The sequence below is a fragment of the Alligator mississippiensis genome, chromosome 3 (genome assembly GCF_030867095.1).
Source record: "Alligator mississippiensis isolate rAllMis1 chromosome 3, rAllMis1, whole genome shotgun sequence".
NCBI lineage: Eukaryota > Metazoa > Chordata > Crocodylia > Alligatoridae > Alligator > Alligator mississippiensis.
The window spans coordinates 262035263-262061480 of record NC_081826.1 but is presented as its reverse complement, the minus strand read 5'-3'; the positions used below and the strand labels follow the sequence as shown (position 1 = coordinate 262061480).

The 26218-nt window shown below is 45.5% G+C and overlaps 1 protein-coding gene across 1 annotated transcript; it reads right to left on the bottom strand.

Moving 5' to 3' along the window:
* Window positions 1–14722: 14722 nt before the first annotated feature.
* HTR1A (5-hydroxytryptamine receptor 1A) lies at window positions 14723–25953 on the bottom strand. The gene has a single exon (XM_059725146.1). It carries the CDS (start codon window positions 25607–25609, stop codon window positions 24371–24373), a length of 1239 nt encoding a protein of 412 aa, XP_059581129.1. The 5' UTR covers window positions 25610–25953; the 3' UTR covers window positions 14723–24370.
* Window positions 25954–26218: the final 265 nt, after the last annotated feature.

Genomic DNA, 26218 nt, shown 5'->3' with positions numbered 1-26218 from the left:
GGGAAACCAGCACGGGCTCGTGGCAGGCAGATCATGCCTGACCAATCTAGTCTCTTTTTATGACCAGGTTACGAAACGCCTGGACACAGGAGGAGGGGTGGATGTCGTATACTTAGACTTCAGGAAGGCCTTCGATACAGTATCCCACCCCATACTGGTGAACAAGTTAAGAGGCTGTGACTTGGATGACTACACAGTCCGGTGGGTGGCGAATTGGCTGGAGGGTCGCACCCAGAGAGTCGTGGTAGATGGGTCGGCTTCGACCTGGAAGGGTGTGGGCAGTGGGGTCCCGCAGGGCTCAGTCCTTGGACTGATACTCTTTAATGTCTTCATCAGCGACTTGGACGAGGGAGTGAAATGTACTCTGTCCAAGTTTGCAGATGACACAAAGCTATGGGGAGATGTGGACACGCCGGAGGGCAGGGAACAGCTGCAAACAGACCTGGACAGGTTGGACAAATGGGCAGAAACCAACAGAATGCAGTTCAACAAGGAGAAATGCAAAGTGCTGCACCTAGGGAGGAAAAATGTCCAGCACACCTACAGCCTAGGGAATGACCTGCTGGGTGGTACGGAAGTAGAAAGGGATCCTGGAGTCCTAGTGGACTCCAAGATGAACATGAGTCGGCAGTGTGACGAAGCCATCAGAAAAGCCAATGGCACTTTATCATGCATCAGCAGATGCATGATGAATAGGTCCAAGGAGGTGATATTTCCCCTCTATCGGGCACTGGTCAGACCGCAGTTGGAGTACTGCATGCAATTCTGGGCTATCCATATATATGGGACAATTCTGCTTTCTTTACACATACAAATTTCCCATTAATTTCAGTAGGTGTTTCATGAATCAACTATGTGAATGATTGGGCAGTGAGGTGCTCATAGCTGCTCTGGCAGGGATATGTAATACAATATTTTCTGAGTGTTTTACAAAAGCTGCTGCTTGCCTGGCCTCTCAGTCAAAGGAGAGCATGGATTTAGGTAATGTGTAAGGGCTACATGGATGAAGTTTATTTTCATTGGAAAGGAAACCACTGAAGAGAAAAACAGGTGAAAAGCTGGCCAAAATGTTACCAGAGAAGATGAAATATGAGGTGACATCTTCTGTTTGTGTACACCCTTGACGCTGTTTTCATTTTAATTTGCGTCTCAGCATTCTGTTTGTACAGCATTTTGCAAGGAAAAAAAATATGGATACAAGGACCTGAGTGCAAAAATTCATCCAGTTTCTGGATCATATAAGCCTGTAAAAAGACAGTGAAGGCAATATTATGTTTAAACTTCTGCAGCCAATGAAAAAATATGATAGATTTTTGGCTGAATCAAGTCTCTAATGCTAATGCTGAAGGGACACAAGCAATATGCTTGGATTGAATTGCTCATTAACAACTTTGGTTTGCTGCAAACAGATGAGTATATGGCTCATAGCAGTAACCCAAGTAGCTTATTATCTAAAGAAAAGTGAAACTTCTCATTGCAATATCTGAGAACAATTTTTTGTTAATATTAAACAGCCAATTTACCATTCAAACACAGCATAAGAAAAATACCCATCAAAGAAGCAGTTTTGTGATTTGTGGAACTTCTGCAAAGTTGCCCTTTGTAATTGGAAGACAGGAGTGAAATCAAGAGCTTAACTCACAACATGTACCCAAAGCACATACACCTCTAGCTAAGGGGCTACTGATGTCAATACCAGACATTTGGGGACAATAGAGGACAATATAATCATAGTTATAATCGCTGCATCAGTCTTTTCTAAAACTGGGAGGCTGAGCAGTAATTTTGTTGAGCAGTTTTATTAATAATCTTTATAGCTAGTAAAAAGAATAGGCTCTATTTGATACCCATGGCAATGTATAAAATGTACCAACTTAGCGCAGAGTACCTTATACTGCTAATTTAAGAGCTATATGCTATATACTGTACTTGAGGGTTTTCACACTTTTGTTGCTGATATTACAGATTTATATTATCAGTATTGCCAACTTTCATGATTTTTGGCTTTGTTCTTAAAGTGTACACTCTGGGAATGTGAAAAACTTATCTCTTTCTTTTATATCTATATATATATATGTATATATATATATATATATATAACGTAAAAGCTTTGTTATCCGGCACCCATGGGGAATGGAGGGTGCCGGATAACCAAACATGCCGGTTAACTGAGTGGCCACAACAGGTATCTTTGCTTGTTCAGGCTGCCACCCCTCCCGCCGCATCGCTGCCCCTCCCGCGTGCCCTGAGGGACAGGGAGGGGGGACCCACGCAGGCTGCTATGCCCTGGGCTGCGGGGCTCAGCAGCGCAGGCTGCTTTCCCCCAGGCTGTGGGAGCTCCACAAAACCGGAAGTGCCACGGTGAGCACTTCTGTTTTCACTTTGCCCTTACAAGCCCTTACAAGCCGGCATGCTGGTTAACAGAGCATGCCGGCTTGTAAGGTGCCGGATAACTCTGCTTTTACTCTGTGTGTGTGTGTGTGTATTTATATTTATATAAAAGAAAGCTAAGTTTTTCACATTCCCAAAGCACAGACTTTAAGAACAACACCAAAAATCACAGTGTTGCCAATGCTTATATTATGCATAGCAATTTAGTTTCAACACTGTGCATAACTACCCTTAAATAAACTAAAACTTGACCAAACCCATTAACTTAGACTCATTCTTTCCATATGGCTGTTGATCGCTTGTCTGACAGTAGAGTAAGTGTAGTGCTAGATTAGATGCAGCTGCCACATTAGACTCCACTAAATATCTATTCTTTGTTCCTTTATAGAAAGGAACTAGCTGTGTTATATCAGCTAGTGATTATAGGAGGAATTAATTGAACTTGTTCAAGAAAAGCCATGCTGAAATGCAGAGGAATTCAGAAACCTGTGGATAGAACAGTTATTAGGGAGAGGTGAGGGAAGGAAAGGAGTAGGTCTGTGCAAAGCAGCTAGCATTTGCTTCAGATTTGGCCAATTTGGGGGACAGTGATTCAATTCGGTGATTCAAATCACTGTCCTGAGTAGGTTCAACCAATCTCCGAATCAGCCAGGCTCTCCCAGCCCTGGCAGTGGCTGCCCCACCTGCCCCAGCTCCCGGGTGCTGCCGGGTGGGGGGGGCGATCCCTGCTGCCCCCCACTGCCCTGCACTGTGTGGGGGGCTCTGCACAAGCCCCCCAACCCTCCCCCGCTGTCCCAGCCCCCCATGGCTGCCCTGCCTACTGTGGCTCTGGCCCTTTAAGAAAAAAAATGAGGAAACCCCCTGGACTCACTGTTCCTGCTGGCAGGGCGTGATCCCCACTGCCTCCCAGTGTCCCATGCCAATGTGGGGGGCTCTGCACAAGCCCCCCAAAGCCCTGAGGCTACTGCACGAGCGGTGAGTCTGGAGGGGGGTTTCTTAAAGGGCCGGAGCTAGGGCACCGGGGCAGCCATGGGGTGGGGGCTCATGGCAGAGCCCCCACGCAGCGTGGGTCAGTCGGGGGCAGCAGGGATCACCCCCGCCCACCTGGCAGCACTGGTGCATGGGGGCTTTTTTAAAAAGTACCAGGAGCTGGGGCAGGCGGGGCAGCCATGGGGGGGGGCGCTGGGGGAGCAGGTGGGGGTCGGGGGGCTGGGGGAGCAGGGAGGCGGTGGGGCCTGGCAGGGGTCCTCCCATGGTCCCCTCCCTTCTCCCCCTGTCCCGCCTCCCGAGCCTCCTACTTACCAGCTCCAAGTCCAGCTGCAGCTCTCTGCTGCAGCCACCAGGGACTGCCCAAATCATTGAAGCTCTCTGAATCTTTTCCAAAGATTTGGAGAGCTTCAAATCGAATCAGACCATTTAATTGGTCCCCTGATTCGATACAGATTCGGAGATTCAGCCACCGAACATGGCCGAATCTCCTCCAAATCAAATCACCACCCAAAGCTTCACACAGCCCTAGAAAAGAGGTTTGTGCTGATAGTAGTCCAAGTCTCCTGTACTAACCCACAAGCTTGTCACAACTCTGATTTGAAAAGGTCACCTGGACAGATTATAGGTAACCTTGTCTTCACAGTTATTCAGTCCTGCAGAGACTCCCAAAAATGACGCCAGATCAAATTAATGGTGCTGTGGGACAAATAGATAGTAAAGGAAGAGAATATTAAGTGCTAACCTTCTAAGTTTCTTTGGAGCCTGTATTAATGTTTTAGCTTCAGAATTGAGCAATTTTGTTTTGCAGACTCAAATGGATATAAACTGCTTTATTAAAAAACCTGGAGGGTTTCAGTTTAGGAATAGGCAGTGATAGTGACTTTAACAGGAAAGATTATAGACAGTAGAATTTTCATCATTACTATTATTCTGGGCAAATGCACACAAAGGCAGTTGTGCATAAAACCCACAAAGTTACTTCACCAGAAGCCAGAGACATTTTTATTCACTTTATTAGTATTTGATGAATGAGATTTGTAAGAATATTCACAGAAAGCAAACGTGCCATGGGCATTTTTACAAGTTTATATGTGTAACAGCTGTGCTCATGCTGTCACTTTGAAGGCGCTCTAGCTTTCTTTCTCTATAAAAATATCACTCATTCAGTCATTGTACGGCACATACATTGTACAATTTTAAGTGATTTAGGTGGGACCATTTATACATGCATGTTGCTAACGGGTGAGTATTCATGCCCCTAGCAAACTGACTGCAAAACAATTCACAGGTGAAGTTTTCCTTACATGATTGATTAATTGCATGATTGCAAGAAAGGAGCAAATTGACAAATCAAAATCTATAAACAAGTAAAGAGCCTAAATTCACTGAATTTACTTGCTACAAATTGTTCACTCATCTGTGTTTACCAGAAAAAAACTGCATTTGGTATATGAAAATGAGGGAGCTCAGGTTGTTCAACATTACATAAAGGAAGGAAGAAACTGGTTATGTATATTTGATAGCTATAAATTAGGACACAATTAGGAATTACTAAATGTTTTTGCTTGGACAATAGTGCAGTCTTCATTTTAAACATATATGTAATGCACAGAGTGAAAGCATTGGATATAACACACTAATAACATCACACAAAAGTAGGACAAGTCAAATTTGGGGGGGCATGTTTTCAGATATTCATATCCAGAAGGCTGTTTATTTGAGCCATGTTTTGTTTTAAATTAGCTATCTGCATTAATGGGGCTTTTGCCTGAATGTTTGAAAAATGCTGATTTTTCCATACAAACACTTACATTGCAATTGAAGAAGGAAAGTATTCATGCATAAAGTGTTTGTCACTTATTATTTGCTATTTATTTGCTATGGAACATTTCCTCTCCTGTTTGAAAGTGTCTCATATAATCTGTGAGCAGGAGTATTACCATGTGACATGGTTGATCTGTCACACACCACAAACAAAGAACAGCCAATAGCCAAAACGAATGTTTCTGAGTGCTCAAGAGAATAACATTTGTTTACCCAAAATGACCAGCCAGCACTTATGAACAGAATCTAAATTCCTGAATCTCACTATTATGGCCCCATGCACTGATGTGACAGGGCAAAGGATCCTTATAATAGGTGCAAAAACAATATAAAGGGGCCTTGGTGCAAGAATCTGAGCATGTTCATGAATTGTATGTAAACAGAAAAACAGAATAAAAAATTCATTTAAGCTCAAATGAGTCGTTCAACCTAATAAACCAACAAAGTTCACAACACGTCCCAAGATTGTCCTTTGAGTTTATACCCTCACCTTTGTATGAAAAAAACAGAAAAAAAGCAATTGTTTCACAAACAGATGCCCAGCTACTATCATTGCCATTGTCTGCCTATAGATAAGCACCCTTCCTTGAGGATCGCTATGCAAGGACATTCTATGATCTGACCTGCTTAATGACTGAGGGTTTTTCCATGTAGCAGCCCCCTCCCTGGAATTGAGGCTGTAGAATTTCAAAATAGTTCAGCTAACAAAGTCTGGATGTGAGAAATAAAAATCCTGTAGCAAACTGCTGCTTGAAATGTACAAAATCCTCTCTTAGCAGTCGTCAATCCTCTGGATCATGGTGTATGAGCAAGAGGTCCATTGTGACCATCACACCAAGACCTTCAGCGCATACTCCTAGGCAAGAGTATGGAGGAGTGGAGGCTGTCCAAGACCTACTATCCCCGCTTTAAACAACTGAGACAGAGTCCAAAGGCCAAACCAAGTCCAGATGTTCAGTGCCTTGATGGTTGTAGCTTCTGCCAGAGAGCAACAGGTTAAAGCTGCAGCTGACTGCCTAACGCCTCAGTGTAGGCATGTTTCTGTCAGAGTGATGTACCCTTAGCCTTTCTCCAACCAAGGAGTATCCACAAAACAGTGCAGGCTTGGGTTCTGTGGTACCCTATACTCAGCTTACTCTGGAGGTTGCAACATTGCAGTATTTCGTAGGAACTACCCCACCATGAGTAGCCCCATCACATTGACACCAAGCCCTCCAGTTGGATGCAGTTTATCACCATACCCAGGTCTTTCTTAGTTATACAGCTTTACAAATCCTTTGTAAATTAATGTTACTAATCATAATTTAGTCTCAAGATTTAATTTGAGGCACCTCAAGTTTTAAATAGTGAAGCTTCTAAGACATGCTGTTTTGAGGGCATCAAAGTTAATTTTGGTACACAGATTTGACTTTAAATGTTAATATAAATAACATTATTAATAGTGTATTACATATTCTGTGTAATATGGAAAATTATTAATCTTATTTCTTAATTTTGTCTTATTCTGTTGTGTATGGATATACCGTGTCTAATATAGTATCAGAAATACATGTAAGGTCCCTTTACTTACAAGCCAAAAAGTCCCAAAATGCAGATGAGTGAGTCCTAGGCATGAGATACTTCCCTTAAGTCACAGAGAAAAAAAATTATATTAAGTGGAGCAGTTCTTTGATGTGTACAATTTAAACCTGCAGCTAATAAATTTGTGCTACAAAACTATGCAATACATACATTTATTATGGACACTCACATTCTAAGATAGCTACTTAATCCACCCATTGATATATTGAATTTACTTAATTTACCATGGTTTGATTGTCTGCAGGTAACATGATGGGCTTTTATCCAAACAAACAGGACCTGTCTCTTAATCACTAACTATATAGACTGTTAGAACCAATACCTTTGAGGTAAATGGTTTTATAGTTCATTATATCTATGAGACAGTGCTAACATGTATTTACATTATTTATGGAGGCTGTGTTCTAGTACAAAACATGGTGCTTATAGATACTGTTACATTATTTCTAGAAGAATGGCTGTATGACATGGAGATTACCAAGTGGAGGTAACCTGATTATAAGAGACAGCTGAACCTTAATAGTGCAGCACTGTGGTGAAGTTCAGATAGACGTGCACACTTTTTAATATTACCCATAGGTTAATTAAGTGACATGAATCTCTTCAGTGTGCAAACCTCAGTTGGAAAACTTTATAATTGGCAATTGGAAGTAAATAAAAATCAGCCATTCACGTAAAACCAAAAGAACTGTAATACTAAGAAGGGGGTGGAGGGCGGGGGAAACAGAAATCCCTTCCAATAAAAAAGTACAGTTTTCTCATTAAATGTGTCCCTCAGCCCTATTGATAGATAGATTATCTGTCTACTTCTTATTTATTCCGGTATTAAGGAACTGGATATTTTCTGGCTCTAACATCTTTTGTCACAACTGAATGCATGCAATGATGGACACTGTAAATCATACTTTTTTAACAAATTACAGCATTAGATTAATTAAAAATACTGTCAGTTTAAATATTACATTTTGGGCTTTTGAACATAAATGCTACCTCATCAAGAAAATACCAGAACACACTGAGTGACTGATGCTTGAAGAAGCCGAATAACTTTATCTAATTGCTGGTCCTGAATGCAGCGAGGGAAGTGCAGAGATCCTTTCCTGGTATTCTTCCAGGTGAATTTCTACCCAAAGAGTTAAAATGTTATATATGAAGCCTAGTGTTTTGGGCACGATTTTGTAAAAACTGGGATTCAGTTCTCTTGTTGCCCTTAGATTTTTTTATTATTATAATGCAAATGAAGGACTCCTGGCTGCTTCTAATTTTCCTCTCCCATTTAAAAAATGCTGCACAGGCTGCTTTTGCCATTACTGGTGTTCAATGGACCTAAAAATTGTGTTTGCTATGCCTTATGCTGTTGATTTCAAGGACACAGTGAGAAGCAGATAACTTACTGACCATAGAATCAAAAGGAAAGTCTCACAAGATATATCAGTGGATTTGTACGCACTTTGAGCCTTTTATCTTCAGGAGCTATACCTGTTATACCAATGCTTTAGAGCAGAGGTTCCCAAACATTGGTACACATACCCCTGTGGGTATGTAAGACATCTCTGGAGGGTATGCGGGAGAAATTGTGTTGTGTAATGGTATATTTAATTTTATTTATAATAATTGGCATTTAAGGGATTAAAATAGAAAACATATGCTCATAGGGGTACGTGGGCAGCTGGTAAATCTGGAAAGGGGTACACAATAAGAAAAAGTTTGGGAGCCTCTGCTTTAGAGTTCCACTCGAGTTTTAAGTTAACAGCTGTTTTTCACTGGAGCCCCCTTGTCAAGTAACTTGTCACCCTTCTGTCTGTCTTCCCTACTAGATTCTAACCCGGGGGTGGGCAAAATGTGGCCTGCCAGGCCATTCTATCTGGCCCGCAGGGCCCCTAAAAAATTTAAAAAATTAATATTTATCTGCCCCTGGCTGCCTGTCATACAGCCCTCGATGGCTTGCCAAAACTCAGTAAGTGGCCCTCCACCGGAAATAATTGCCCACCCCTGTTCTAGCCTCAGCCGTTCCCCCACTGTCAAATATACTGGACAAGAAGGGACCCAACACTCTGGATTACTCTGTAGTACTTACTGAGAGGGAAAAAGCTATTTTACACCAAATTCAAACTGGATGAACACTTGAATAATTTCAACACTAAATTCTGTTTCAGTACTCAAAAAATAACACATCTTGGATTTTGAGTTTGGGGGGCAAAGGTTCAGGGGAGCTCCCTTTCTTCTAGTCTTTTAACTTTATACCCCTTCCCCTAGAAGAGCGTGGGAAAGAAGTAGAAAAGGTGGAAACACATTTGGTTTTCTGTATTCCCCAGTCTCTATCACACAAGATCTGTTGCCCCTCAATATTGTAAAATTTAAACTCTACCAGTGAATGTGTTTTAAACCATCATCTCTCTAGTCAGTGTTCTAAAATCTCATCCTCAGTTCTGCTATTGTCACTATTCCTGAAAAACTGGCATCATTGGAGAATGGCAACCTGCCCATCCCAATGTCTTTTCCATTGATCTGAACAGAAGTAGGGTAGAGCACACAGTGTAAAGATAAATAAATAAATAAAGTTACACATATGGATATGATGATATGTTCTACTGGACATACATATTCTAGGGATTAGCACTCTTGGTATTTGGATGCTGATGTGGTCATCCACACACAAACAGATCTGCTTCCAGCAGGGGACCTACCCAATCCATGTTAGAGAAACTCATTCAGTAGGAGCCTATCATGTAATTTGGTTGTCATATCTATAATCACTACTATTGTTGCTATTCATAAGAACCTATGGATTCCACACCAGAGCTGAGATCTTGCCTTATAATAGTTACAGTATCTTGCTTTAGAGATGTATCTTTAACAGGTAAGTAGGCTGCTATTGCAATGGAACAGCAATGGATGTCATATGAAAATTAATAATAGGACAAAGTGTGCTATAGAATTAAAATGTTAACATTTCACAAGTCTATTAAGAAAAATACATATACAAACATGCATGCTTTATACTTCTGGTAAAAGGCTTCTATCAGAAATGTGAAACATGGAGTACTTAGAAGTCTGTTGTAACCTGCTTTGTAGTATATAAATTCACAGGAAAAATTGAGGAAAATGTCATGGTATCAACATAGAATTAAGAGGTTTCTGTTAGGTTACATAAGTTCTTGCAGACAAACATAGCAAAACTCTGAACAGCCACGCTCCAAATGCATGTCAGTGGGCACATCTACACAAGACACTACTGCACACTAGCAACAAGATACTGTGCAGTGGCTCATTGCTACTGCACAGTAGCATTGGCAGGCACTAACTATGATGTGATGCTACAGTGCAGTAGTGTCAGAAAAAAACAGTGGGGATGGTAACACTGGTTATTGCGCAGTCATTTAGTACTTATATAAGCTTAATACTTGCATAAGCAAAAATACTAAATGACTGAGCAGTAACAACTGCACAGTCTGCTGTTTGTGTAGACACGGACAGTTAGAAGGAGCCACAAGTCCTCTATTTACCTTATAAAAGCAAAGGACAGTACAAGAACCTGAGAAGACAATCAGCACTTAAAAGGCCCTGACCAAAACACTAGGTGTCAGATGTTGTTCCAATAAAAGAATCAGTTTTACCCAAAAAACATTGTCTACCTATGTCTTTAGACCAACACAGCTACAACCAACACTCCAGGCTTCATATGTGGCATTTTAACTCTTGTACAGAGATTCACTAGAAAGAAAACCAGGAAAGGATCTCTGCACTTCCTTCACTGAATATGGTTTCTGCAGTGCAGTTTCTTGCCTACCTTTGAAGTTCTACGAAGAGTTCTTGCTCCTTTTTAATGAAGAAATCCCATCCTATTTGTGACAGCCCTTCTGAATTCCCTTATTTTAACAAGAACTTTAAATGCACTCTTTTTGTATTAGTGTATTTTAGTTATATCTTGGGAGGTTACAGGTTAGCATCTCTTTCCATACCTAAATGGAGGTTGGTCCCAACTAATGTGGTTGTTCAGTGTTCTCCGGTATCACAGTAGTACCAATTACTATCATCTTTCACCTACAATAAACCCTAAGATCTGCCTACAGAAGTAAAGTAGCAATTCAACAACTCAGTAAACTGGAAGCTTTTTATAAACTGAGCTCTGATTATCATTATTCTTGCTTGCTGACAAAAACATTCATTCAATTTTGAGTGAGATCACTTCTTTCCTTTTTTCATTTATCAGAATCAAGTCCCCTGGAAGAAGTATGTTTTCTCTTTAGAAAATATATTTCATGATCTCTTCCTTATCACTAACAAAATATAGCTATTGAAAATCAAAATATTCTCTCCACTTTGGAAAATGAAAATTGGAGTAATGAGCTGGTACAAAAGCATAGTCACAAGATGTCTATGACCCAAGGGGGGCACCACAAAAGTTCCCAGATTGCGGCTGTTCATCAGCCTTGTCTAATTATCTTTGTGTTTGTATTAATTGGTCCTTAATATGGACAGTACAGTATCCATATTGCTTGCAGTGATGTAGTACTGTTTCATAGTCAAACGTAGAGGAATGACTTCAGAGAGGAAAGAAATGATTATGGCAAGTGTTTTTATAGCTGGGGGAAGTGGGGAGAAGGGGAGCTACAACTTGAAATTACATTACACTTCTGCTTCCTAGTCCATCTCTTCCTCTTTATGCACACTATCAGAAGTGATTAATATTTACAATACTTTAAGTGAACTTTTATTAAACACTAAACTACTCCATGTCAATGTGTATTATAATGATCTTTGGTTTTATGGCAATGAGTCCCTTCAACTTCTTAGACCTGCATTTTATCACTTTAAAATGTACAGACTAGCCCAATTGCCCTGCATATAATTGGAAAGCCCTGTCTCTCAAATATCCTTTACTTAAATGACTAGATATGTAATGGCTGTAATAAATGAGAACAATACAGTTTTCTCAGTTTTCTTAAAGCTCCTATCAAACTACTAAGGCAGTGAGCTGAGTAAGAGATTGTGCAAAATTCCATTCCTCCCTGGGGTTGCCAGCTCTGTTTGAATCTATTCCGGAAGGATTCTAGAATGCCACCATGCCCACAACACACAGCATGAACGTGCCTGTGTGCTTTCTAGGGCTGTGCGAAATTTTGCCGACCATTTTGTTTCGACACTGTTTCAACCAATTTCAAGGCTAAAACAGCAAAATTGAAACAAAGCAAAGGCCCTTGAAATAGCCTCAAAACAAAATGAGACTGGTCAAAATGTTTCGAACATCAGGCCCATCCCCAGCGCAAGATCCGGTAGGGGTCAGGAGGCAGCCCAGGTGGGCTGCTTCCCTGCCCCCTATGCTAGATCGTGCCAGGGGTGGGAGGCAGCCTAGGGGGGCAGACAGCAGGGGTGGGAGGCAGATCACGCTGGGGGCAGGAAGCAGCCGGCACGATCTAGTGTGGGGGATGGGAAAGCAGCCCAGCTGGGCTGCTTCCTTGTCCCCCATGCTAGATCGTGCTAGGGGCAGGAGGCAGCCTAGGGAGGCAACTGGTGGGGGCAGGAGGCAGATTACACTGGGAGCAGGAGGCAGCTGGTCTGACTCCCCATCCCCAGCGAAAATCGAAACAGCATCAAAACAGGCTTTCTGTGTTGCTGGAATGGAACAAAACAGCTGTTTTGACTCGAAATTAAATTTGAGATGAATCACTGTTCCATCGAACCATCAGAACTCAAGGTGAAACGGAACCATTTTGCACAGCCCTAGTGCTTACGTATATTGGTTACAGATTACAGTAAATAGACTTTACGTCAGGAAGGCAAATACACGTTACTATTACATTTTAAAAACCTACTGGTCTACCTTATACATCAGATTCAACATTTAGTATTTATTTTAATGAATGCCCTATCATTTATCTCCAGGGTGACTCTCAACAGTCTCCTGGAGATTTCTATCTAATTCCTGGAGACTCCAGTTGTAACTGCGCAGGTGTAACTGTGCAGTCATTTAGTACTTGCTTAGCTGTTGCTGCACAGTCCCAGTGGCGCATGGGTCATTTCTAACCTTACTTTGCGGTAGCAATGAGCTACTACACAGTAGCATCAGTGTTGTGGTTCATGCCAACCAATGCTACATTGCTGTAGTGATGAGGTATACCACCATAGCTTGTCGCTACGGTGATGTAGTGTCTCCTGTAGATGCACCCAGTATGGCCTTGGGTCAGTCCCAGCCCTCCCCACTCCCCCTCCCCCAACTACTTTGCTCCCCACTGGGTGCATCATCACATGAGCTTAACTGCACAGTAGACTAATATGTCACAGTCTACATGTGCAAAGCTATTAGACTGCAGCAAAATAATTTTTGCCATCATAACATAGTACTGTTGGGAATAGTACTATCTTACAGCAGAAAAAATAATTGTGCCCAAACACATGTGTAAACACTGACCCAGGCATAAATTGCCCAGGCAGCAGGGGGGGCAGACCTCTGTCCTGCCACCTAGCCACATGGCTCTGCTCTTTGGGCACTCTCATGCCCTAGCCAGCCCCTCTGCCACCCAATGCCATGACCAGAGCCTGGGGCTGACTCCCCAAGCCTGCTACTAGCTCAGGGCTGCTCCGCTCTGGCTCAAGTTGCTGCAGTTCCAGGTGTATGTGAAGACATTTCATTTGGGAGTAGCTGACTCTGGCACAAACTGTGCCAGAGTTTATTGAACCGCATTAATAGCTCATGTAGAGGCACCCACTATTTCTCAGATTTGGGAGTTCTGTAATTAGCAGTACTGGCCAGAAACTGTGAACAGAAATAGTTTTTAATGGAAAAGCTGCTCTTGGTTAAACTAACTTCTTTGTTGTTGAATTGTATCAATATTGGTACTCTCACAAGACAGAAATTAGATAGTAATGACATTAAGTAATAGGATTTGATCTTATAATTACTTAGGCTTCTTTGAAAAATTCCCTTTTTTCATATACAAACATAGGATCCTGCAGACTTCACTTGTGTAATCCCATGAATACTGTCCTTTTATCCACATATACTAAAAAACTACTTTTGAATGAATTGAACAAATCAAACAGTAATCTATTTCATGAAACAAGCATGTATGATCATATAAGGTGATAATATGTCTTTAAGATACAGATACTACAGTGGTAGTTTCAGATGCCTTTTCTTCCCATTCAAAAAAAGTCTAACAAGCGTAAAGTTGGAGAAGAGCATTATTTGCTTTTATACATTTCTTCCAAAAAAAGGGGAAATGGTAATAAAGCAGTAAACCATCTGTGTTGGAGGTAATTAAACAATTTTTAAAACTGCTAAGCATTTTTACAGCTTTGATCCTTCAGTCCTTACTTGAAAGGCCCTATTATCTTAAATTTTAATGAAAACTGAATGCTGTAGTAAGTAATCTGATGTGCTTTAATGTATAATAGTTTATCATTTGTACAATAACTCTAAAAAGATTCCAAAATATTAGTTTAAGGACTGCTTTAGTAATATGAATGAACTTCAAATTGAAATGCTAATATTTTCTTTCTGAACAAAGTGCTTAAGAAAGTAGCCTGCCCTCACCTCCCCAGTCTTTCACCCAATACTATTTGAATATGATTTTCTCGCTGGCAGTAGCATGAAATCCAGTTAACCTGAACTGTGTAGAAGTAGTAGTGAAAGATTTGTATTATATTTGGAAAACATTAAAGGATATAGTGGTATCTCCAAGAGATGTAGCTTCCATGCTTCCAAGGCTGAATTGGACAGACAAGGGGGGTCAAACTTAGGGTTCTGGTACAAACAGTCAGCAAGAATGAGCATTAGGGCAACCTTAAATTTGATCCTAATGATCATTTTGTGTGTAGCCCTAAATTCTAATCCCAGGTAGGTCTGAATCCTTTTGTCTTGGGAAAGTATTGTCACTTCTGCCTGCTTACCCATCTATAAATTAGAGATTAATACATATTTACTAAGTGCATGTCAAAGAAAATGCGAGTTTGAGTTTATTTCTGCTGTGTGTTGTATTTTATAAAACACCATTAAGAAGCATACAAAAACAATCAATGTACATATACATACTTATTCCAAAGTGTATTCCAAGGCACTAGTCATTTTGCTTTCAATCTTTTTTGGCCAAGCAAATTTTTGTGGAGTGATTTTAACCCAGTCTGGATATGCCATGACCTACAATTATGGCCTACCTACTTAAGATGGTAATACCAATTAGTCTGAGGCTAAGTGCTAATTTCTTTAGTTCACAAAAATATCTGCATCAGACACCCCTCATGTTTGTGACTTTTTTTATTTATACTAATCTTACCTTGCCACCTTCATAATGTCATCCTGTAGCCCTCACTGTATGCCTGTAATTAAGTTGGTTTACTTTAAAATAACTTCATAGAAGTGCAGAAGTAAATAAAGAGTCAGAACTCAATCTTATAATCCATTTCAAAATACTTATAGTAAAAAAGCAAAGAACTTTTAGTTAGTATTTTCCTGGAAAGTAAATTATCATGACATCTTCCAACAAAAAGGGAAAAAATAACTGGACACTGTGAACAAGGCTTTTCAGCTACAGGCATCTGTAATTCTAATACAGTGGAGAAATTAAGTGTTCAATGTCTCTCAAACCTACCCTGTTCACTTGTGTGATCTAATGTTAGTACATATGTAGCATATTGGTGGCTCAAGGCATAATAGACTAAGTTCATCCCTTCCATAATTCTTTTGAAGACAGGGGTATTACACCCTCCCCACCCTCCAAGGCCAGGTACAAACATTACACATAAACTGGCATAAGTGATTGGAAAGCAGTCTAAACCTGCAGTCTAAACCAGTCTAACAGAACAGAAGTTCAGTGCACACAGATTGTTTTAAAAATGGTAGAACCTGGTCTAAGATAGGCCTGGATGGATGTAGTATCAGACTTAATCAGTTTAGGTTAGACCAGTCTATTGAACTTCTGTCCCAGATCCCCTATCAATTCAAGTTATGTCACTGTCCATTGGCATCCGAGGTTGACCTCCCCCAGCTAAACTCCCCTTTCAGGGAGCCAAAGCTCAGCTGCTCCAGCTGAGCACCTAGCCAGCCCCACCCCTGAATTCTCTGTCAGCCACAAACAGGACAGAGGCTGTGGAGGGGAGCAGGGTTCATGAGCTGCTGGGAGGAGGCAGTGCCAGCGGTGTACCCTGCATTACTTGCCTGGGTTGGTGGGACACAGAGTGTCCCCACCCTGTTCCAGTTCTGTCTGAGCCCCAGGACCGTGTGCTGGAGTGGCTCCAAGAAGGGCTCCAAGGATCTCCCCCTGGATCCAGCACCATGTTCCCAGCTGATGTCACTTCCCCTGCAATTGTAAGCACATTGCTGCTCTCTCCCCTTCCCCAGAGACCAGAACCCTGCAGCTGCAGGGAAAGTGGCTTTAGCTGGGAGCTCTGGGGAGGGGAAGGGGTGGTAAATCCTGTGAGCCCTCCCCAGAGCCACTGCAGCACACAGTCCAGATTGTCCCTCCCCTGACCCAGTTCTGTCCAAGCTCCGGGACCATGGCCTGGAGCAGTTCTGGGAAGAACTCACAGGATTCCCCGCCACGGCTCTCCCCCAAGCCGGTTCTGAGTTTCCAGCTGAAGCCTTTTCTCCTGCAACTGCAGATCTTTGGTACCTGGAGAGGGTAGGAGGTAGCCATCTGTAGTCCATTTAGAGAAACCCACATAAGTTAGTTTGAATCCTCCTCAGGCTTTTTGAATATCTGTACCTCACCCAAAAGTCTGAAGTAATCTGACCAGTACTAAGCATATAGTCACTCGCTTTTTGCATCTTTGCAAATCTTCAGTACTACTCTGTTGGCACATCTGTACGAGACACTACTGCACAGTAGCAACAAAGTACTGTGCAGTAGCTCATTGCTATCACTCAGTAGTGTTGCCAGGCACTAACCATGATGCAATACTACTGCACAGTAGTAATGAGCTACTGTGCAGTAGCTGGTTGCTACTGCTCAGTAGCGTTAGAAAAAAATGTGCAGCAACACTACTGTGCAGTAACACCGGTTATGCAAGTACTAAATGACTGCACAGTATCAACTGCACAGTCTGCCACTCATGTAGATTCAGTATCAAGGCTCCTTGCTCTAAGAAAGCTGTTCAAAAAGTGGCAAAAAAACTCTCAGTCAGGCTTTAAGCCCCCAAATGGTGAACTTATTGTCATGGTGGATGACATTTTACCAATATACAGGGGGCTAACAACCATATACCTCTTTTTTAATCTCTCTATAACCTTTTATATGGCCAACTTTCTAATGCTCCTGTCCTGTTATTCAAGAGACTGTGAGCGTAATGAAATAGCCCAAGTCCAAACTCGCCAATATGTGGCTGTCCTTCATCTCCACAACTGTTACTTGCCGAATCCCATGAGACTCAGATCTTTCCCTGTGAAATCAGTAGGAGAAAGTGTGAAAGCAGGGGCAGCATCCAGCTCTACATTTCCTGTATATCAGACATATTTATGCCACTTTGTAGCATTCTACTTGTGCGGCTGAAATGCTTCGTTGAAGGGTATATGGCTAGTACTGAAAAGAAGCAAGATCTTGAGTAAAAATCTTCCAAATCCAGGTTTTATGGACCATTCTGTGGTCAGTGGTGATGTGTAAAACACTAAGGTGTACCTTGCCTTAACCATTTAAATTCCATTACTGTAAAACTGCTTTAAAACTACTTCTGGCCACCTAGGAATAATGTAGACTCCACAAGAGCCAGAAGACACATGTTTAAAAAGGTGCAAACAGCATCTTAAAACTTAAATCCCCTTCTTCACAACATTATCATCTATCTCTTCTATGTATAAGTTAGTTCCAGACAGTGGCTATACATAGCTTTAAGTGAGTCTGAAAGTGTGAAAGTCTGTATTTTGATACTGAGAGCCTTGCTATTTCATAGTAAAGTGTGTTTCAGTTATAGTTTAATACAAATAACATAAACTATCTAAAATGTGAATTGTGGAGGAATCAGGTGCTAACTCCTTTGATTGCCTTGCACCTTCAATTTTAAGGTACTTGAAACTGTTTTAAAGCCTCCAGTGTGTACACCAGGTCTTAGAAATCCAGCAGAAACCCTCTGGATGGAGATGTGCCTTTCTTTGTCCTGTGAAAGTTTGTTCAGCTTTACCTAAATTATAAAGTGTTAAAAATTACCACTACCCTTCTCTCACTTGCATTTCTCAGGCACCTGTTGACAGCCTGCCTGCTACTTCAGCTTCAGGCAGCTGGCTAGGGCAGAGCCTGCAGCAGTACAGTGCTATGAGCACCAGCCCTAGTTGACCTTGTGTGAGTTGTTGTGGGAGTGAAATAAGTATAAACTTATTTCACATAACCCAAAGACCTGTTCTGGTTTCTTGTAGGAAAGGAAAAGAGTGACAAATCTGCTCTAGCAATAAATGTTCATGAATATCTTTCCCAGGAAAAGGGACTAAAATATGGTGGCTTCCTAAAAGAATGCTAAGATGCTTCTAATTAAACTGGAATTTAGGGGATGTGGACACAGGCCTGAGATTTACAGGCTCAAGAGATCAGTTCTGAAATGTGACACTGGATTTGTGACTTTGATTAGTGTTTAAAGCAACTTGCTTTTCAGTAATTTCCTTTCTCATATACTTCTGCCACACCTATGTTTGAATTGGAACTCTTGCAAAGAATAGGACTTGAGGAAAAAGATGATAATTAATGATGAAAAACTTATTGTCCATTAACTGTATACATAGAGATTTTTTTTTCCATAGCTAGCAGTAAGAAACCACATTGTATGCATGTGTACATATGTGTGAATGGACTGTTAAGACCTCTGTTGTAGTCCAGTTTAGCAGCCTCTCCCTTTTTCTACTTTTCAGATATTGGCATTTTATATTAATTTCTCCCAGAAGCAGGCAACTTTGGAATCACATCTGCTTTTCCCACATAAAAATCAAAAAGTGACAATTCAACATATGGAGCATGTATGTGTAACACCGTCACTTAAAAAGTATGATGCCTAGCAGGACAGTTAGAGGCTTCCACAGAGTTCTGCTGGGTCCATTGTAGTGTGTCACAACTACCATTTGGATTTTCTCACAGGCCTGGTTGAAGCTTTAACAGGGTCACTTGATTGTTAGAAATGCTTCTCTGAGCATCTGTAAAGTGCTGCTGAAACTCACTCAACCATCTCCCTCTAAGGAGTGATTTCCTGAGTTTCAAATGCTAAAAGTGCTTTTAGCAGTGTTTAGAGGAACATATTGAAACTTTAGGTTTTAAAGCTCAAGGCATGGGGCTCCTTTCTTGGGTCATGTCTTTACTAGACATTTTTAGCATCTTATTAATATCTGATGGAGGAGGGGAAGGGGCCTGATTCCCCTTCCCTCCCATGCAGAAGATGCAGACATACACATTAAAAGCTCTTTTGCTGATATAACTTGTGCTTATGGAGCTAGTATAAGTGGTGCCAGTTAGAACCCTTTTTTGTCAGTATAAATGATGCCTACACCAGGAGGGTATGCCAGTACAGCCATACTACTACAGATATGTCAGCAACCTTTTTTTTTTTTTTTTGGCAATGTAGATTAGGACCTAGTTCAGCGTTATTGAAATCAGCAGAAAGATTCTCCCTGACTTCAGGGTGTACTGGTCAGAACCAGGCAGCAGAAAAAGGTCTCCCTGCCATATTTTGTATTTGTAAAATCTCTTTTACAGGAGCCAAAGAAACATTATAAGGTGAAAAAGAATGTAAAGCCTGTAGAATTGCTGATGCCTCAAAGTTGACTTTATGGATTGAAGCAGCCTCATTCAGAACTTAGGTGTTTTGTTTTCCATTTAGAATTTGTCTTTATTCATCATCTAGGCTTAAACAAGCATCTTGAAACTAAAATAAAGCTTTTCCATCTGTGAGGAGGTTGATTATTAATGGAGCAAATCCAGTATTGCAACCCACCACAAATATTGATTTGATTTAGGACTGATTTTTCTTTTTAAGATGGTAAGTCTTTTTTTAATCATAGTGGGAAATCAAATTAAGACTGTGAAAACTACAGAATAGAAACAAAATATCCCATCTTTGAAATCAAGATATTTGCCTCATATAAGAGATGACAAACTCAGAGGGTGCATCCAGACAAGTGTGGATGTGCAGTGAGTGGCACCGCAGACCTGTCTGTGGTGCCACACATCACACATGTAGGTGTTCCCTGCGCTGCTACTTTGCATTCCCTGTGTAGGGAGGGGGGCAGGGAGTGGTTTGAGATAAAAAAAACCCATGCCAAAAAAAAGCAGGGTGGTGCACCCAAAACTGGAGCTTGGCTGGCCAGAGCTGCATTCCGGCTGCTGGCCAGGCTCCCTGCTGCAGGAGTGCCATGGCTGCAGCTCCCAGAGGCCCTAAGAATCCCAGGTAAGGCTGCTGGGGCCAGCAACTGTGCCGGCCCCAGCCTCCCCTACCCCGTCTGGTATACCCTGCCACACACCAGAGAGCGCATGGTACAGGCGTTCCCCAGTAACAAGTAGCCGTGACACCAGGTATGCCACTGCTACTTGTCCTCAGGGAAATGCACATTCCTGCTCATCTGGATGGTACCCAGAGAGAGCATGCAAAGGGCAAAGTATTTAAGGGAAATCCTGGCTCCATTTACATCAATGGAAGATTGCACCTTCAATGTGTTCTACATGCAATTTCTGCAACATGTTTTCTAGATACAAACATTTTTTAGCAAGAGCTACAAAGCACATCACTCAGTGCCGGACGAGGCAGATGATTGGAAAGACATTCAATGTGAGTAAATTGAAATAGAAATCAAGAAATAGGATTAGATGTCTAAGACATCTAAACCATTTGTGTGCACAGTGTTGCCTTTGGTTTATTTGTTAAGTCTAATTTTATCTTGTCAAGATATCTGAAAGAAAAACATCTAGTGAGCTGCCCTACATATGTGGTCAGTAGCCTAACTTGTGATCAGATGTCTTCTTTGCCTCAAGTGCCTTCAAGCCCTTATTTACTTTACAACAGAATTGGTCCTGTTGCATATTTCTGCCTCTCTTGTTCCTCTTTCCTAGAGGTTTTTGTTTAAAAGATACATGGTACTGCCTGGTAGACAATTTACCTTTAGGCCAGATTCTGATATCCTTATGCATGCTGAGTATTCCCACTGGCTTCCAGAGGAAAGTACTACTCAAGACAAGTGGTGAGTCTCAGAGAGTAGTGTTTTGTTTGGAATAATCTTGTATATCCTGTGGATCACCCTACAGTAGTAATGGGATAATGGAAATTATGCCAGTCAGGGAGGTGCCTGTTGTGGAGTCTGACCTATCTTTTGCTTTGTCATTTCTTTTCATCTTAATACGTTGTGCCTGGTAGTCAGCTGTACAGCATGCAGCTGTTCTCGATCCACAACAGCATGATAATTTTTCAAGTGGTTTCTTTTATCAGAGGATCATGTATGCAAACCCTCCTTTCTCGTATTTTCCCTCCTCTATTTTTATGCATAAACAGCGGCTTTCATACCTGGTCCCTTATACTCTGGGGTGTTGCAAAACTCTCCTGAGCTGTTCTTTTTTTATTCCCAGGTAGTTTCTCATCTCCCCATTCCTTCCAGTATGTATGCCACTCTGCTGCATCAAGGTGCTAAGAATTTCCCCCAAAAAATATGTTGTTCCTTTGGCATTCTTTCCCGGAAAGCTTTACAAGGAATTTCTGACTAAGCCTCTGACTTTGAGGTCTTGAATTCTGTTGAATGACAGTATACAGGTTCAGAACAGCAGCATCCTAACACTTTACTTTTATTTACCCTGTAGAAACCTTTCTGGAAACGGTTCTGCAGCACATAGCAAGTGAAGCAACACTCCATTCTTGCAGCTTACACCAAACTTAATTTGGGCTTGTGCTTTCCTACAGCGCTACCAAGTTTTCATATTCCTCAGCATCATCTCTTCACACTATATTTACAAGTCCACAACCTGAGCTTTCTTAACTTTTGGCCTAGTATATGTGTTTTTTCTCTGATCCTCTTCTGCCTTTTCATTCTATTTTATTGATTGAGTTTTTAAATCTAATTATCTTCTGTACTACTTCTACACTCACTGCCTTTTGCTAAGCAAAAGAAAAGAAAATTGGCAGAAGTGTTAGTAACAAAATATAAGCTTGAAAATAAAACGGTAATACTTTGTGCTTACGTACTTTTTAACACAGAAGTGCCACCATTCCCTAACCTATTCCTGGCATGAGTGAAGCCAGCCACCCAGTGTAGACACTGGAGCTCAGTTATACATGCCTGTGCACACTACTTTCTTTAAACAACGTCCACAAGGACAAAATCAGCAAAATTGGATTGATGAAAATATGGTTTTACCTTTTGTTGCAAAACCAATGGAAAATTTAAAATAACCTAGTTTGTTTTTGACATTCAAAATGCTTTCCCTCTCCAGCCTTCATTGTGGATTTTCCATGGTAGTTATGTATTGTTTCCTTACAAAAGTACACAATTGGAGAGATGCTTTTTAAAACTTTCCTATTTCCTATAGTAATAACCCATCACTTGTCTGGGAAGTAGCGTTTCCTTCCAGTTGTTGTTTTAATCAATATTTACGGTAGCTAGTTTGTGGGACTGGTAAATAAACCAGAGTAGTGTCACGCTAGTCCTTGCCATCCTGCAGCCAAATTCCAGGGCCTGACTTGCACTGAATTTCTCCAACTTGGTCTAGTCTGGAAGGCTTCCCTCTGAGACACTGGTTTCCTCTACAGAAGCGTTCAGGAGTTGGCAATTTGCACCTGGTTCAGAGATAAGAAAACTAAATTCTACCAAGCTCAGCAGTAAGTGTTTTAGGGAATGGGTTGGCAATCAGAGCTCCAGAGATGGGCTTGGAAATGCTTTTCCAGTCAATGAAGAAAAATGAAATCCTCTGCTCCTAACTAAGTAGTATTAAGGCTGGAGTCGTTTCCCTCTTCTCTTCCAGCTGCGGCCCCTCTCAGCGCAGTGCAGACTAGGGAGGCATAGCTGACTGAGCTCTGGGCAGTAACTGAAAGAAATGCAAAGCAGGGGGGGCCTCGCCCTGTTGATTTCAGTCTTGTCACTCCTCAGGAGCAACACAGGACCTGCTCCCCCCTCCCCACACACACACTTTCCCCCTTCTCTGCTAGCTGTAGCTGGGGTACTCGGGTGTCTATGGAAAAGGGAGTGCAGGGGGAGTTTGGCTGGAAAGTCTGAACTGCCCTTTCAAGCCAGTGCCCTGCCGGGTGGCTGCATCCTGCTGCCTGGGCCTCAGGTCCCTTGCTGACCTGCCTCATGGCCGGGCTCCCCCAGCAGTCAAATGCCTTGTGCTGGTGCCAAGGGCGGTTCTGGTGTTGGGGAGTCCCCAGCGGGCGCGGCGCCCCGGGAGGGCCAGGCAGGGCCGGGGATATCGCCAGGGAGCGGTGGGAGGCGGCGGCGGCTCCGGGGCCCCAGCCCTGCAGCCCCCGACGGGCCGGGCCACGGGATTTCAGCTCAGCCGCGTTTCCAAAAGTTGCAGTGAAGTTCCCGAGCCCTGAGCGGGGAGAGGGGGAGGGCCGGGAGGGGGACACCGTCGGGGCCGCAGGAGGGGGCGAGACCCGCGCAGGCTCCGCGCCGCCTGCCGCCGCCCGCGCAGGGTGGTTCCCCGGGGAAGCCCGCGGGAATGCCCCGGGGGGACCCAACATCGCTTTAGCCGACAGCCTGAGGTCCAGGGCGGCGTGTGATCAGAAAACGAGGCTCTCCCCGTCTGCCCTCCTTTCGGGCGCCAGGCTGCGGAGCACGGCCGCGCACTGTGCAAGGCGCCCCCCGGGCGGGAGGATTTGGTGAAGCTTTGGGCTCCGGGCAAAGCAGAGCGCCCCTGTGTCCGTCCGGGCCCTGGGGACAGCGCGGGAGCGGGCCTCTCCTCCGGGGCACAGCCAGAGGTGTGGGGGTGGGATTAGCACAGGGGAAGTTTGCGGGGGGGGCGGTCACAGCTGAGCCGCCAGCGGGAGCAGAGCGGGCAGAGCTGCCTTGCCCGGGCTCCGACTGCTGGCGAGTGGGTTCAAGCACAGATCCCCCGCCCCGTGGCGGGCAGGGGGGCTCTGCCGTAACACTGCCCAGCCCCCGCGCGCTCGTCCTCTTGTATTGCGGCACCCGGCCAGGAAAACGAGAAAGGCACAAAGCAGTGTGAGCGGCCCAGCCCGGCCCGGCCCGGCCCGGCGCTGCCCCCCGCTCGGGGCCGCCTCGGGCTCCGGGGCGCAGAGCGGCGGCGGGGAGAGCCGGGGAGCCCGGGCGGCAGCGGCGGGAGAAGAAGTACCTTGGCAAGGTCCAAGTCACTGCAAGCACCGCGGGACCGGGACGGGCCAGCCCCTTCCTCCGCCCTGCGCCGGGGGCTCCAAGCGCCTTCTGCTCGGCCGGCCCGGCCCACGTGGGAGCCGGGCCGCGGCTGTCCGCGGTCTTCTCGGGAGCCAAGAACAGGCAGACGCCAGGGTTATGCACGGGGTGGTTTATTTCCCGGGCAGGCAGCGGGAGCAGTGCTCCGCCGGCCGGGCCGGGCCGGGTCGGGCCGGGCGGGGGGCGCAGGGCGGAGTCCGGCCGCAGTGTCCGGGCTGGGGACAGAGGCGGGGGCCTGGGCCGAGCCGGGCGCCGCCGGGAAGGGCTTCACTGCCTGCAAAACTTGCACTTGACGATCTTCTTGAAAGCACTTTGGAAGTCCTTGTTGAAGTAGGCGTAGATGATGGGGTTGAGCAGAGAGTTGGAGTAGCCGAGCCAGTTGATGACGGCGCCCAGCCAGTCGGGCATGTAGCAGCCGGCGTCGCAGAAGGGCAGCACCAGGGCCACGATGAAGAAGGGCAGCCAGCAGAGGATGAAGGTGCCCATGATGATGCCCAGGGTCTTGACGGTCTTCCTCTCCCGGGCCAGGGCCATCTTGCGCTTGGCCTCGGCGCTCTTCTCGTTCTTCCTCTCGCCGGGGGCGCCGCCGGCATCGCCGGGCAGGGGCAGCGGCAGGGGCAGGGGCGCCCCGGAGGAGCTGTTGTAGTGATGCACCTCGATGATCTCCAGGGCGGCGCCGTCCTCGCCGTGCCGCACGGCCCCGTTGACACAGGCGCCGGGCTTGGGCTCCACCGCCCGCCGCCAGCTCCGGCCCGGCTCGCCGTTTTTCCTCTTCTCGTGGCCGGCGGGGGAGAGCGGCAGGCCCGCGCCCGGCGGCGGCCGCTGCCGCTTCTTGTCTGCCTTCCTGACGCTCTTGCGGATCCTGAAGCGGGCCGCCCTGAAGATGCGCCCGTAGAGCACCAGCATGAGCAGCAGCGGGATGTAGAAGGCGCCGAAGGTGGAGTAGATGGTGTAGCCGTGGTCCTTGCTGATGGTACAGGCGTCGGGGTTGGAGCGGTCCTCGGGCGTGCGCCAGCCTAGCATGGGCGGGATGGAGATGAGGAAGCCGATGAGCCAGGTGAGGCTGATGAGCGCCGCCGCCCGCCGCGGGGTGCGCTTGTTCACGTAGTCGATGGGGTCGGTGATGGCCCAGTAGCGGTCCAGGGCGATGGCGCACAGGTGCAGGATGGAGGAGGTGCAGCACAGCACGTCCAGCGAGATGAAGATGTCGCAGGTGACCTGCCCCAGCGTCCACTTTTTGAGCACCTGGTAGAGCGCGGCCATGGGCAGCACCAGCACCGACACCATGAGGTCGGCCACGGCCAGCGAGCCGATGAGATAGTTGGCCACGGTCTGCAGCGAGCGCTCCAGGGCGATGGCCGCGATCACGCACGCGTTGCCGATCACGGCGCACAGCACCAGGGCGCCCAGCAACAGCGACGTGAGCACCTGGTAGCTCAGCGCCAGCTCGGCCGGCGCCGTGCCGTTGCCGCCCGCCCGGGCCCGGGTGCTGTTGGTGCCCTCCATGGCGGGCGGGCGGGGCGCGGTCACTCCGGGCGGCGGGAGCGGTCCGGGGCGCCCCCAGCGCGAGTCATGGCCCCGCCGCGCCTGGCCCGGGCGCCGGGCGGCAGCTATATAGCGCGGGCGGGCGGGCGCGGCGGCTGCTCGCAGGACGTCAGCGGGCGGCGGCGCCGGGCCATGTCGCTGCCGAGCCGAGCCGAGCCGAGCGCAGCGGAGCGGAGCGGAGCGGGCGGCAGCGCGGCGCCCTCGCTCTGTCCCTGCCTCTCTGCCCCCGGCCGCTCCCGCGCCTCCGCCCCCGCCCCCCGCAGCTCCCGCCCCCCGCTGTGTGCGGGAGGGGACGGGAGCGGGCTCCCGCCGGGCTCCGCTCCCCGCGCACCTGCGGGGCCGAGGGCGCTGCTGCGGCCGGCCCGCCCAGCCCCGCCCCGCCCCGCCCCGCCGGGGGCTGCTGCAGGCGGGGCCGGGGGCGCCAGGAGCCCGCGCGGAGCCCGGCCGGGGCCCGCGGGCTGCGCGGAGGCGGCAGCACCCGGGACAGCTCCGCGCTCGCAGGGCGCTTGTCGCCACCTGCAGGCCCGGCCCAGCCGAGGAGAAGAGGCGTCGCCCCTTGCCCGGGCTCTC

Bases quoted from the DNA above. Each gene is read 5' to 3' on its own strand.
- HTR1A (XM_059725146.1), bottom strand. From the start codon at position 25,609: ATGGAGGGCACCAACAGCACCCGGGCCCGGGCGGGCGGCAACGGCACG.